Raw genomic sequence first — 13,309 nt, 5'->3', positions numbered from 1 at the left:
CTGACACTGTAGAAAGAAGAACTGCAGTGGCAACCTTCTTGCGTAAGGTGGTGGGTGTGACAGGATGACATCTGCTGGATGTGCTGGGTTCAGCGACACGTTTTAAGCAATAGGTAGCTATATTGTGCACGACCTAAAAGATATTTGCAGGGCAATTGACTTTAGGGTGGAGCTTACTGATTGTTCGTTCGTGGCAGTGAGGAAAGGGTCCAGGAGAGATGATCGCACTGCTATGTGAATCCAGCTCTATGTGCAGCTCTATGCAGTGAAGGAACAGGCTGTTTCAGAGATAGGGAATCTAACGTCTTAAACACAGTCCCGAACCCAGGTGGCAATGCTAAGAGGGACTCCGTGGGTTGTCTTTCCCGTGATGGATGGTTCTTGAGGTACAGTGCAGGAGTCCAGGTTTGCGGCAGGTCAGCCTATGAATGTAGGACGCAATGGCAGGAATGCCATACATGGTACGCAGGTGGAGGGCTGCTCAATGAGTGGTTTCCAGGTTCTAACATGCGGCTTGCTTTGTGTGGAGCCTTGCACCAGTAGCTTAGGTTGAGAACGTTGAAGGTAGTTGTCTGGGCAGATGCAAGGTCTGGGTTTCTGAGACAGATATTGAGGTTATGTAGTAGTGGGCACATGGCAGGTGTTGATGAATAGTTGATATGGGAAAGAAGTGCAGGTTCCAAACAGCATGGCTTTCAGTTTATTTGGTTGTTTTGTATCCCTTTTTCCATCCCTTATTAAAATACAATTTACTGAAGTAAGTCTACTCATATTATGTTTCAATATAAATTAAACAAGTAAAAACATGTGCTGAAGCAGATTGCTAAACAGATGTAGAGCATGTAGTGTACTTGCCCTGTTCCAAATATCAGCATTGCCACTCTAATGTATATGTTGCATTGCTGTAAGCCGTTGCATCCTGAAACCTAAGATTTAGCAACAAAGTAATTGACAAAGAAATGCGTTTGACAGGAAGTACTAAAGTACACGTTACATCAAATGCATGAAGGCTTTTGAAAATGCAATGCTGTTGTTGGCCTTGTGTGATTCCGAACAGTCTTCTCATCCTACCTCTGGTGTTTTCAAATCCAGAAGGCGGCACTATCAAGTAGCACTGCATATTAGGGCCACACTCTATCACGATGCGCATCCCAGAGTGTGTGTTTATTTCACAGATTGAGCCCGTTGTCGAGATCGATAACATGTCTGCCCAAAACAAAAAAATGACAGTCGATTAAACACACTCTTTATGACTAGTGTTACATTTTAGCCTCAGTTTTCAAAGGACAAAACAGTGCTGTTTTCTAATAAATACAGCACTGCACTATTCAAGGTAAATTCTTCAACTCACCGGATGAAAATTGCTTTGCACCACTGCTTATCTTGTTGTTCGTTATACTGCAGTCCGAACGGATAATATACGCGTCTTTGATTGTGTACTGAAAATTCAAAGAAGCTTGCTGTTATGAACATCAATGTGACTGAGTTTCCACTACACATACTTCTTTGAGTGTTCGCATCTTAAGGCGTTGGGTTTCGTGTGGTCATGGCAACAATCATTAATTTGCTCAAAAGATACACCAGCCGTAACTCTCACACCAAATGCAGGGCACCTGACATGACCTCACCCTGGGCCTTGATGAGAGAGTTGCAATTACGAAAATTCTAAAATATCCAATTATCCTTAATGCCATGAAAGTGTCTATTTTGAATGTAGTATTTATTCAGCTGTGAAAGATATGCACACTTTCTGATATTGCACCAGTGGTGATTTAGCACCTCCATGTAATTTTTGCCCCTACAAGCGTTGTTACATTCTTATTGATGTAGCACCAAGTGTGAACCTTAGCTGACTATGCCAAGCGCTAAGCAATCGTCAAATTTCAGCAAATCCGTACTCTGGATCAAAAGTTACAGATAAATCAAACTGCTTTTCATTTTTTTTTTTTTTTGTGGAAAGTATTAATTAACCATAACTAAACTGTGTGTCTGTATGTACCCTAAAAGAAAAATGAGTTATGGTTATGGTTAAAATGTGACAAACCACTAAAATTTGCCACTTATGGTTGCCAGTGCTCGTTACATCCCATCATTTGCATCGACTGACCTGCTCAAAACACCACCTTGAAAGCAATTGGAAAACAAAGCAAAGAGCACGAAGAGAACAACATGGCACAAGTTATGGCATGTGTTGTACGTGTTGGTAACCATAACTGGTGAATTTCAGTGATTTACCATGTTTGAGACAGAATCAAAACTTCTTTTTTAACTGTGTTTTTTCTGTGTATTTCATTTTCTTTTTATGAAGTACTTAATTTCTAAACCCATGCAGTCAAGCACTGCATCAAATCTTAGGCAGTGTGCCGAAGGCGCTGGTCATAACACCACGACTGCGACCAGACACTCTGCTCAATCCACTGCCATCAACAAACCACTACAGCAAACGGCCTATGGCTTAAGGTCATTGACCATGAGCAGTGGGGTTAGACACAGGCCCAGGCTTGCAGCTAGTCCCTGCACCCTACCCACACCCATGAGCTTACTCCTGCAGGGCAGCAGGAGGCCATATGCAACAGTAGCTTAGTGGAGTGCCTGTCATTTGGTCAGGACCACCACCCAACCCTCTGCCATCAGCCAACCCCTCTGTGCACAACCTTCAGCCATACACAGCGGGTGTTAGGCACAGGCCTTTGCCTGAACCACAAATGGTCTTCGACTATGTATTTTCAGTGAAACAATATATATGTTTTTGATAGTGCATATTATGTAAATTATCATCAGGTTTCCAGATTTGCCTTCTCACCTTACCTCTTGTGTTTTCTTTACCTCTTGTGTTTTGCCTATATGTTCCCACTTCTTTTACTACCCAGGAAGTGGTAGAACTAACCTGAAAGTGAGAACGCAAGGGAGTGTGTCATCTGATTCTTACTCCTAACTTTCATTGTCTGGTTCGCTACCACTTGTTAGGTCACAAGACACAGTTAAGCACAGGAAAAAGGAAACAAATAAGAGATGACACACAAAACAGTTTTAAACACATCTTGCTATATGTAATACTACATTTCCTAGACTAAGATGCACAGCCCCAGCCACTAGAGGACCAGCAGCACACTCAGACACACTTCCAGGTCAATAGTGGCAACCCAGGATTTAGGACCTCCTTGCACTGAACTCCCTTGTCTCACAAGTCCTAAATTGTGTTACCTTCATGTCCTATTTCCCTCCTGTTGAGTTACTCTTCAGTAATTTGTGTGCTCTCACCCCTAGGTTGGGATCTGACCTTGAAAGTTTGAACTTGGAACTCTGTGCCTCAGGAATTGAGTCTGGATCTTGTGAATACAGCCTGCAGGAGTGTGCCCCTCTCTCTCCCCCTCTCCCCAACAGTGTTTCCCCGTGATCTGGGTCTTGAATAACATATTTAACCTGGTCCAAAGAGGTGAGTTGACCTTTAGGGCGGAATGGAGGGATTCCCCTCACCAACCTCACGTTGTTAGTACCAGTTGTGGCTCACGGGAGGAAGAAGGAGTGGGGAGTCGCGGGTGGGGGGGAGCGCAACCAAAAAAATAAAGAAATAAAGAAATAAAAAATACCTACGAACCGTTCTTCATCAGCAGGGACATGCCCAGGCTCCCAGCCAGCCCTGCATCCAATCCTACCGCTGCTTTCATGCTGCTAGCAGCATGAAAGCAGCAGTAGGTTTGGAGGCGCTCCGATGCAGAGTGGGAGCCTCTGCCTCCTCCCTCCAAATCCGGCACTGTGTTGACGGGTTGGACAGAGCCTACTGTGCATGTATATTTGGCCGGCCCGAGACGCCAGCCAAACATACATGAGCACTGAGGGGGGTGCTGTGCACTCTTGCCCTCTGTCCTTGTCATGCCTGTGGCCCTGCCCCATTTGCAGTAAAAACATAATAAACATAGTTTATTATATTTTTACTGTAAAAGTTCTGCTGCTGCAGGTGGAGGGAGGGGGGAGACGCTCCTCTGCCACAGCAGAGGAGCCGCACCTGCTTAGTACAGAGTCTGAGACACCAATTCAAACCAACCTCAAAGCCCCTTCTTGCAGGTGTGCATTGGTCTGTCCTGTACTTTTGCCCTGTAGCCTATCTGTTCCCTCACTGTGGTTCTTATAATTTCTTCTCATAATGACAGCCTGATCATGCCTTACCTTTCTGACATCCTGCCATGGACGACTATCACATAGAAGAAATGGACGCAGCAGTAGAGATAAAAAGTAAGGAGGTAGAGAGGGCTAGAAACCACAGTTGGTTAAAGAAACCTTTCTTTGGTTTGTGCTATATACCACAAGCGTTAGGTAGTTGGTAAGAGCATGACTGGTTTACTTACGTACACATCAGTGTGTTTGTACCTTACTCATGAACCACTGACTGAGTGTTCCTTCACTCAATTAATTACATCCACATGCTATAACTATGCATACATTTGTAATCATGTACCATACTTTAGTAGTGATCGTCATTCCCCATTTACACAAAATAACTATATATGTCTTGCTTCAATCATTTATTAAATAAAACATATCTCCACCTTCTGATGTGATTAGCAGTCCAAAAATACAAAGAGTAGTTTTTCTAAAGGCAAATTATTTAAGGCCATGAAGTCAAACATGAATCCACATCGGAATATTTACATTTGAGTATAAGATGTGGAATGGTGACCCCAGGCATATTCCCTTGTGGTAGCATTATAGGATGACCCTGGTCTGGTACAGTGTTTTGTGGGTGTGAACTTAGAAGGAGTTTTGTCTTTTGTAAATGTGTAAGGGAGAGGTTTGTTGTGTGTCTTGGTGTCATTACCTCTACATGCATGTGGTTGTGTTTGTGTGTGAGTATTAGGAGGTGTGTTGAATTTTGCCTTCCTCTGTGTGTAATGCAGTGCACACCTTTGTGATTTCACTGTGTTTAATACTTGTCTTCCTTTGGTTCTGTTGTCTTAGATGTTAAAACCAGGAGGTTAAGCAAATGAGTCAGTGGCTTCAAACAAGGCAAATATCGACAAAGGTCTATAACTTGAGGCCTTTAAGTAAAGAATTTCAAGCGGCCTGACATCTGTATGGAAATCCATCTTTTCACTGTTGTTAGAAATGGGGTCTCTGGTTGGCAGTCAGTTTGCACTCTGTGCAAACAGGGGCCCTCAATCTAGTCAGGGTGGTGAGATAAAAACCTAGGATAACCCCTGCTCACACACTTGGTAGCTTGGCACCAGCAGTCAGGCTTATCTCAGAAGCAATATGGAAAGTATTTGTACCTACAAACACAGTAACACAAAGAAAACACCACAAAAGGATTCCACAGAAGTTTAGAAAAATAGCCAATATGTATCTAAATCAAACAAGACCAAAATGACAAAAACCCAACGTACACAAGCCAAGTTATGTAATCTTTAGAAATTAATTGATGCGTTGTTTTAGCACAAAGTACCTGGTAGGCATCAAACATAGTGCTGCACGGGCGAGCGTGCATTGAAACAGCAACAGATGAATCAATGACTTTAGATACAAGTGAGGCCGTGCATCGATTCTTTCTCTGCCGGGCAAGCGATGCATTGAATCTTTCCTCGCAGGGAAGAGATGCTTCAATTTCCAGATAAGCAGCCTGAGGTCTGCACAGTGAAGTTGCAGGATTTGACGCCCAGGGATGATGGGTGGAGAATACGAATGCCCGGCAGCGATGAATCCGAGCTGAGCTGGTGATGCATCGATTTTACCGGTAATGCGTCAAATTTTGAGCCGCGGTGCAGGTGCTGCATCGATTTTTCTGCTGCTTGGCTTTGGTGCATAGAATTTCTCCTTTGATTCACCAGCTTCTCCTTTCCAGGGCCCAGGGACTGGATGTGGCACCACTTGACAGGGTAAGCAAGAGATCCCAGGTGCTGACAGATGAAGTCTTTGATGGCCCTGAGACTTCACAACAGGGGGCAAGCTCAGTTCAAGCCCTTAGAGAATCTTCACAAGCAATTTACACAGCAAAGTCCAGTTTTTGTCCCTTCTCAGGCAGAAGCAGCAACTGCAGGCCAACCCAGCAAAGCACACACAGCAAAGGGCCAGTACTCCTCTTCCAGCTCTTCAGCTCTTCTTCTAGGCACCGGTTCCTCTTAATCCAGAAGTATTCTGAAAATCTGGGGTTTTGGATCTACTACTTATACTTATTTCTGCCTTTGACGTAGGCAAACTTCAAAGAAAAGTCTCTGTTGTTCACAAGATCCTGCCTTGCTTGGGCCTGGCTCCAGACACACACCAGGGGGTTGGAGACTGCATTGTGTGAGAACAGGCACAGCCCTTTCAAGTGTAAGTGTCAGCTCCTCCCTCCCCACTGTAGTCCAGGAGACTCATCAGGATATGCATGACACTCATCAGCTCCATTTTTGTCACTGTCTGGAGGGAATTCACAAACAGTCCAACTGTCAGTCTGACCCAGATGTGAATTCCACAGGAAGGGAGAGGCACAGAATAGTTAAGCAAGAAAATACCCACTTTCTAAAAGTGGCATTTTCAAACAGACATATATTTAAAGACAGTCCCCCTGTTAACCTATGGGAAAGATAGGCCTTACAATAGTGAAACATGAATTTGGCAGTATTTCACTATCGGGACATGTAAAAAACACCAGTACAGGTCCTACCTTTTAAGTGCACTGCACCCCATCCATGGGTCTGCCTAGGGCCTACCTCAGGGGAGCCGTACATGTAGTAAAAGGGGAGGTTTGGGCCTGACAAGTGGTTACACTTGCTAGGTCGAATTGGAAGTGCAAGACTGCACACACAGACACTGTAGTGGCAGGTCCAAGACATGCTTATAGGGCTCCTTAAGTGAGTGGTACAATCAGTGCTGCAGGCCCACTAATAGCATTTGATTTACAGGCTCTGGGCACTTCTAGTGCACTTTACCAGGGACTTACTAGTAAATTAGAAATGACAGTCAAGGATAACCAAACATAATCACAATTTGCACCGGCAACACTTGCACTTTAGCACTGGTCAGAATTGGTAAAGTGCTCAGAGTACCTAAAACGAGCAAAAACGAAGTCCACCACACAATCAAAAACACAGGAAGCAGAGGCAAAAAGACAGCAGAAACCATGCCAAGGATGCCAGGTCTAACAGGTGTCCCCCAAGCTGAAAGTGGGGAGAACTACCCAACCTCACGGGAGTTCTCATCACGAAGGCAGAAGAATCTGGACAGACCATCAGCATTGGCGTGTTCTGTACCAGGGCAGTGTTGCATTGTAAAGTCCATTCCCTGTAGGGAGATGAACCACCTCAACAGTTTTGGGCTCTCACCCCTCATCTGCATTAACCATCTGAGGGGCCTGTGGCCTGCCTGAACACGGAAGTGTGTCCCAACAAGTAGGGTCTTAACTTCTTCAGTGCCCAGAGCACAGTAAAAGCTTCTCTCTTAATTGCACTCCCTCTGTTCCTGGTGAAGTAAACTGCTGCTAATGAATGCTACAGGCTGAACTACGCCCTCTTCGTTTAGCTGTGCTAGAACTGTCCCCACACCATGCTCTGAAGTGTCAGTCTGCACAACAAATTCCTTGGAGAAGTCAGGTGCCTTCAGCAAGGGTGCCATGCACATGGCTGTCTTTAGGGCATTAAAAGCAGTCTGACAAGCCTCAATCCAGATCAATATCTTGGGCTGATTCCTGGAAGTCAGCTCTGTCAAGCTAGACACTTCCTGTGGGGGCTTACTGGAGAATTTCTCAAAGCCCTCCTTCACCAGACTCTGAGGTCTCCTCACAGGGTGGCCATATAGCAGCTCAAAGGGGCTGAAACAAGTCCCTTCTGCTGTACCTCCATGTAGGCAAAGAGAAGTCATGGCAAGAGGGTGTCCCACTTATGCCTCATGGGCTCTGACAGGCCCATTATCGTGCCTTTCAAGGCATGCTTGAATCTCTCAACCAACCCATTTCCTTGAGGGTGGTAAGGAGTGGTGAACTTGTAGGTTAACCCACACTCCTTTCACAGAGAATTTATATAGATAGATATGAAGTTGGTAACCCAGTCAGATACCATTTCCTTGGGGAACCCCATGTGGGTAAAAATCCCAATCAATGGGCTGTCACTAACCTCAGAAGGATGGCCTCCGGGTACCGGGTAGCATGGTCCAATAAGACCAGGATGAACCTGTTGCCCATGGCTTTCTTGCGGTCCAGAGGCCCCACAATGTCAATTCCCACCTACTTAAAAGGGGTGCTGACAACAGGGAACAGTTGAAGGGGAGCCTTACATCTCCCCCACTCTTGAAACTTGCCTGGCAAGTATGACAAGGCCTACAATAGCTGTCAGAGTGCCTGTGCATTCGGGGACAGTAAAAGTGGGTGACTAGCCTCTAAAAAGTATTGTCCTGCCCCAAATGTTCTTCGAAAGGCACATCATGAGCCAGCTCCGGTAGGAAAGTTCTAAAGCTCTTGGGTATCACCAGCACATGTGCTGCCCCAGGCTCAGCAACCTTAGGCTCACTATACAGGAGGGCATCCTCCCAGCAAATCTAGTGTAAGCTAGACTCCTTGCCAGATGCCTGGTCTGCAGCCTACCACCGCAGACCCTCACGAGAAGGGCATGACTTCTGTGCCTCACAGAACTCTTCCCTGGTGGGACCCCCTTCCTGCTGACAGTGGGTCAACTCGGGCACATCCCCCCAATTCAGCCACTTGTCCCCCTGTATGCTCTGGGGTGTCCTCCTCAGGTGCAGCCTCCTCCCAGACAGTAGGATCTACTGGGGCCGTTCCCGCACGCCTTGCCCTTGCTCTTCCTGGCAGGCACCTGGGCCTCTTTTTCAGGCTCTAGGACCTGCTGATCACCCTGACTGGCTGCCATAGGCTGGCTGGTCTCGTATGCCCTCCCAGGCAGACCCAACATCTCCAAGTGTGACCAGCATTTCACCTCACTCCAAGGGGAATCTTCCAGGTTATTACCTAGCAGACAATGAACAGGTATGGTTGGACTCACAGCTACCTTTAAGGATCCTGAGACCCCTTCATTCAAAGTGAACCTACACCACCTTACATAGGCACTCTGAGTTGTCTATAGCAACTACTTGGTGAAGTACATTAGGGACTACTTGCTCTGCAAACACCAGATGACACCTGACAGTAGTCACACTGGCTCCAGTGTCTCTCAGAGCCTCCACACTCTTTCCATTGATGGTCACCCACTACCTGTACTTCTTAGTGTTCTCAGGCACGGGGTCCTTTGGACCACCTCACTGTTCCCTAATGAGACAAGGGTCATCTCAGCTGTATGTCAAGTACAAATACAAGTCCTATCCTCACCGCTAATCACCAATGTTAGAAATGGGGTCTCTGGTTGGCAGTCTGTTTGCACTCAGTCCGAGCAGGGACCCTCACCAGGATAACCCCTGCTCACCCCCTTGGTAGCTTGGCACAAGCAGTCAGGCTTATCTCAGCAGCAATGTGTAAAGTACTTGTAGTAACACACACAGTAATACAGTGACAACACCAAAAAAGGACTCTACACCAGTTTAGATAACTAGCCAATATTTATTTAAAACAAACAAGACTAAAACAACAAAAATCCAACATACACAAGCAAAGTTATGAATTTTTAAAGTAAAAAGAGTCTTAATCCATAGAAATCAATGGATGCGTTGTTTAGTTGTTTTAGCACCTGGTATGCATTGAAACTAATGTTGCATGGGCAAGTGTGAGTCACAAAAACAAGTGATGTATTGATTCCTTACTTGCAAGTTAGGGTGTGCGTTGATTCTTTCGATGCTGGGCAAGTGATGCTTTGATTCTTTCCTCGCAGGGAACAGGTGCGTCGATTTCCAGACAAGCAGCCTCAGGTCTGCACGGTGATATTGCAGGATTTGACGCCCAGGGACGATGCATGGAAAATCCAGATGCACAGCACTGATGAATCCACAATGAGCTGGTGATGTGTCGATTTTACCAATGATGCGTCGATTTTTCAGCCACGGTGCAGGCGTTGATTTTTGTGCTGCTCCTCGCCTCCTGTGCATGGATTTTCTCTTTAGATTCACCAGCTTCTCCTTTCCAAGGCACAGGGACTGGATGCAGCACTACTTGGCAGGGTAGGGGTCTCAGCAAGAGATCCCAGGTGCTAGCAGATTACGTCTTTGATGGCCCAGAGACTTCAGAACAGGAGGTAAGCTCAGTTCAAGCCGTTGGAGATTCTTCACAAGCAGGTTACACAGCAAGTCTAGTCTTTGTCCTCTTTAACACAAAAGCAGCAACTGCAGGCCAACCCAGCAAAGTACACACGGCAAAGGGGCAGTTCTCTTCCTCCAGCCCTTCAGCTCTTCTCCTTCGCAACGGTTCCTCTTGATTCAGAAGTATTCTAAAAGTCTGGGGTTTTGGGTTCACTACTTATACTCATTTTTACTTTGAAGTGGGCAAACTTCAAAGGAAAGTCTCTGTTGTGCACAAGATCCTGCCTTGCTCAGGCCTGGTCCCAGACACACACCACGGGGTTGAAGACTGCATTGTGTGAGAACAGCCACATCCCTTTCAGGTGTAAGTGTCAGCTCCACCCTCCCCATTTTAGTCCAAGAGACTCATCAGGATATGCAGGACACTCCTTAGCTCACTTTGTGTCACTGTCTAGAGGAAACCCACAAACAGCCCAACTGTCGGTCTGACCCAGATGTGGATTCCACAGGCAGGAAGAGGCACAGAATGGTAAAGCAAGAAAATGCCCACTTTCTAAAAGTGGCATTTTCAAACAGACAATCTAAAAAGCAACTCTACCAAAAGATGTATTTTTCAATTGAAAGTTTCATTGACCCCAAGCTCCGTATCTCCATTTGCTCCCAATGGGAAACTGTATTTAAAAGACATTTAAAGGCAGTCCCCATGTTAACCTATGAGAGAACAAGGGCTTGCAATAGTGAAAAACGAATTTGGCAGTATTTCAGTATCAGGACATGTAAAACACACTAGTATATGTTCTACCTTTTAAATACACTGCACCCTGTGCACGGGTCTACCTACGGCCTACCTTAGGGGTGTCTGACATGTAGTAAAAGGGAGGGTTTGGACCTGGCAAGTGGGAACACTTGCCAGGTCAAATTGGCAGTGCAAGACTGCACACACAGACACTGCAGTGGCAGGTCTGAGACATGTTTACAGGGCTACACATGTGGGTGGCACAATCAGTGCTGCAGGCCAACTAATAGCATTTGATTTACAGGCCCTGAGCATCTCTAGTGCACTTTACCAGGACTTACTAAAAAATCAAATATGCCAATCAGTGATAACCAAACATAATCACAATTTACAAAGGGAGCATTTGCACTTTAGCACTGGTCAGCAGTGGTAAAGTGCCCAGAGTACAAAATAACAGCAAAAACAAAGTCCAGCACACAGTCAAAAACACAGGAAGCAGAGGCAAAAAGACTGGGGAAACCACGCCAAGAATGCCTGGTGTAATAACTGTGCTCCCTAAATGTTCTGAGTGTCTGTACCATGCATAGCAGATATTATTGTCTGTTGGTTATTTGGGAATGCCGTATAGGCCTTAACTACATATGCCATTGTCTAAAACACACAAACTGTTTTGTATATTTAAATCCCATATTTGATCTTTTTATAAGTCAATCATGAAAAAGTTGGACAAATAGAGCAAGCTATCTAAAGATCAAATTTCAAATATGACTTTGCAAAAAGGTTCTTCCACTTCTGAACACTTTAGTAATTGAAGTTTGTTATAGTTTAAGAACTTGGTTTGGAAATGTTACATTGGGCCTGATTACAACTTTGGAGGAGGGTGTTAATCTGTCCCAAATGTGACTGATATCCTGCCCACTGTATTACGAGTTCCATAGGATATAATGGACTCGTAATACGGCGGGTGGTATATCCGTCACATTTGGGACGGATTAACACCCTCCTCCAAAGTTGTAATCAGGCCCATTGTGTTTTGTCTTAACTGTAATGCTGTGTTGGTGTTACTTTTCATGTACTGTTTACAACTTTCTCTGGAAGAGCCATACTGCTTCTGCCAAGCTACCAATGCTATGTAGGGATTCCTCACAGAGACCTGTGCTGTGCCCGGAATTACAATGTTTTCATTTTGCGGGAGCCCAGCCAAATCTTATAGCAGGACTGAGGTGTTTCTGTCCCATAAGTTAACAAACAACAGTCCAGTGTCCTATAGCATGTATATGTCATTTTGTGTTATCCGGTAACACACAGTATTATGCAAAACCAACACACATTGGTTAAAGATTTGGAGGACAATCCATTTTTTGTGAATGTAAACAAAATCACACTTTTTGAAAAAAAACTTTTTTGGGGCTATATTTGGAAATCTGGTTAATGAAATAATGATTAGGTGTAATTTGGTTATTATTTTCTCCAAGATAATATCTGATCTGAATATATTAGTTTTGGTCCGTTCCTATGACATGTATTAGGACCACTCTCACCTGGGAGGCAGTGTTTCAACAGGGAGAAGATTAGGAATGTACAGTGGTAAGACTGGGCATTTCCTAAAAGTGTTTTGTGACATGCAAATGTGGGTAAATAGTCTTTTTGACCCATACATTGGAATTTGCAGGACATTTTGGGTCAGGAAATGCACTGGGATCCATGTAAGTCACACCACCCTGGATTGCACGTGGTCTCTAGCTTTGAGAAATGTCCAAGGGTTGGTAGAGATCACTGGTTACTGGCTGCCCCAAATACCATTAGTGAGCCACTGACCATTGCAAGTGAGAGGAAACTGGGGTGTAGTTTTGACAAATGCCCAGACACAGAGGAGGTAAACATCTCATTCAGTATACCTTTTGAGCAGAAATAGTATATTTTACCTGGGGTGAGGCCTGATGACAAGAGAAGGGCAGAAAGGGGTTAAACTTTAGTTCTCCATATCAGGGTGGGCGATACCAGCATGGACCACCTGTACCACATTTTTTTCTTGGAAAAACCCTGCCATTTAGTGGACATTCTAACCCTGGGGACTTTAGGGAGGAGAGCACGAACTGATGCCTGGACAGGCCACCTTCTTCCCCATTTATTTATGTAAATATAAAGTGCCACGGTGTATAGTGAGCTTTTTAGTCCCCCAGTAGGGAGGGTTAATTAGGGGTAAACCCTACAATCTTCCCCTTGGAGGTGATGGTAGAAAGAGTTTTGGACCTCTGGATGAATGCCTGTGTGTGTACTAAATTACACAAAAAAAGCAATGGATCCAATACTTGACTTAATCTCAGTCTCTGATAATTACTCTGGCTGCACCCCAATCCATTGATATTTTGCTCACTAACCCACCTCAGTTTGGACCCAGCCATATGCAAATTAGTCTAGACC

At 45.0% G+C, this 13,309-nt stretch overlaps 1 protein-coding gene across 50 annotated transcripts in view; it reads right to left on the bottom strand.

The window, feature by feature from the left end:
• The window catches only part of LOC138288307 (mucin-19), a 1,675,551-nt gene that overhangs the window by 1,265,803 nt on the left and 396,439 nt on the right, over window positions 1–13,309 (bottom strand). For all 50 annotated transcript variants that reach the window (XM_069229764.1, XM_069229784.1, XM_069229763.1 and 47 more), the window contains 2 exons: window positions 1,352–1,439; window positions 1,072–1,206 (listed from right to left, as the gene is read on the bottom strand). In XM_069229764.1, the coding sequence (XP_069085865.1) occupies window positions 1,072–1,206; window positions 1,352–1,439 (223 nt within the window). The remainder of the gene's footprint in view (window positions 1–1,071; window positions 1,207–1,351; window positions 1,440–13,309) is intronic.

The sequence above is a fragment of the Pleurodeles waltl genome, chromosome 4_1, assembly GCF_031143425.1.
Source record: "Pleurodeles waltl isolate 20211129_DDA chromosome 4_1, aPleWal1.hap1.20221129, whole genome shotgun sequence".
NCBI classification, from domain to species: domain Eukaryota; kingdom Metazoa; phylum Chordata; class Amphibia; order Caudata; family Salamandridae; genus Pleurodeles; species Pleurodeles waltl.
This window is presented reverse-complemented; position numbering and strand designations above follow the sequence as displayed.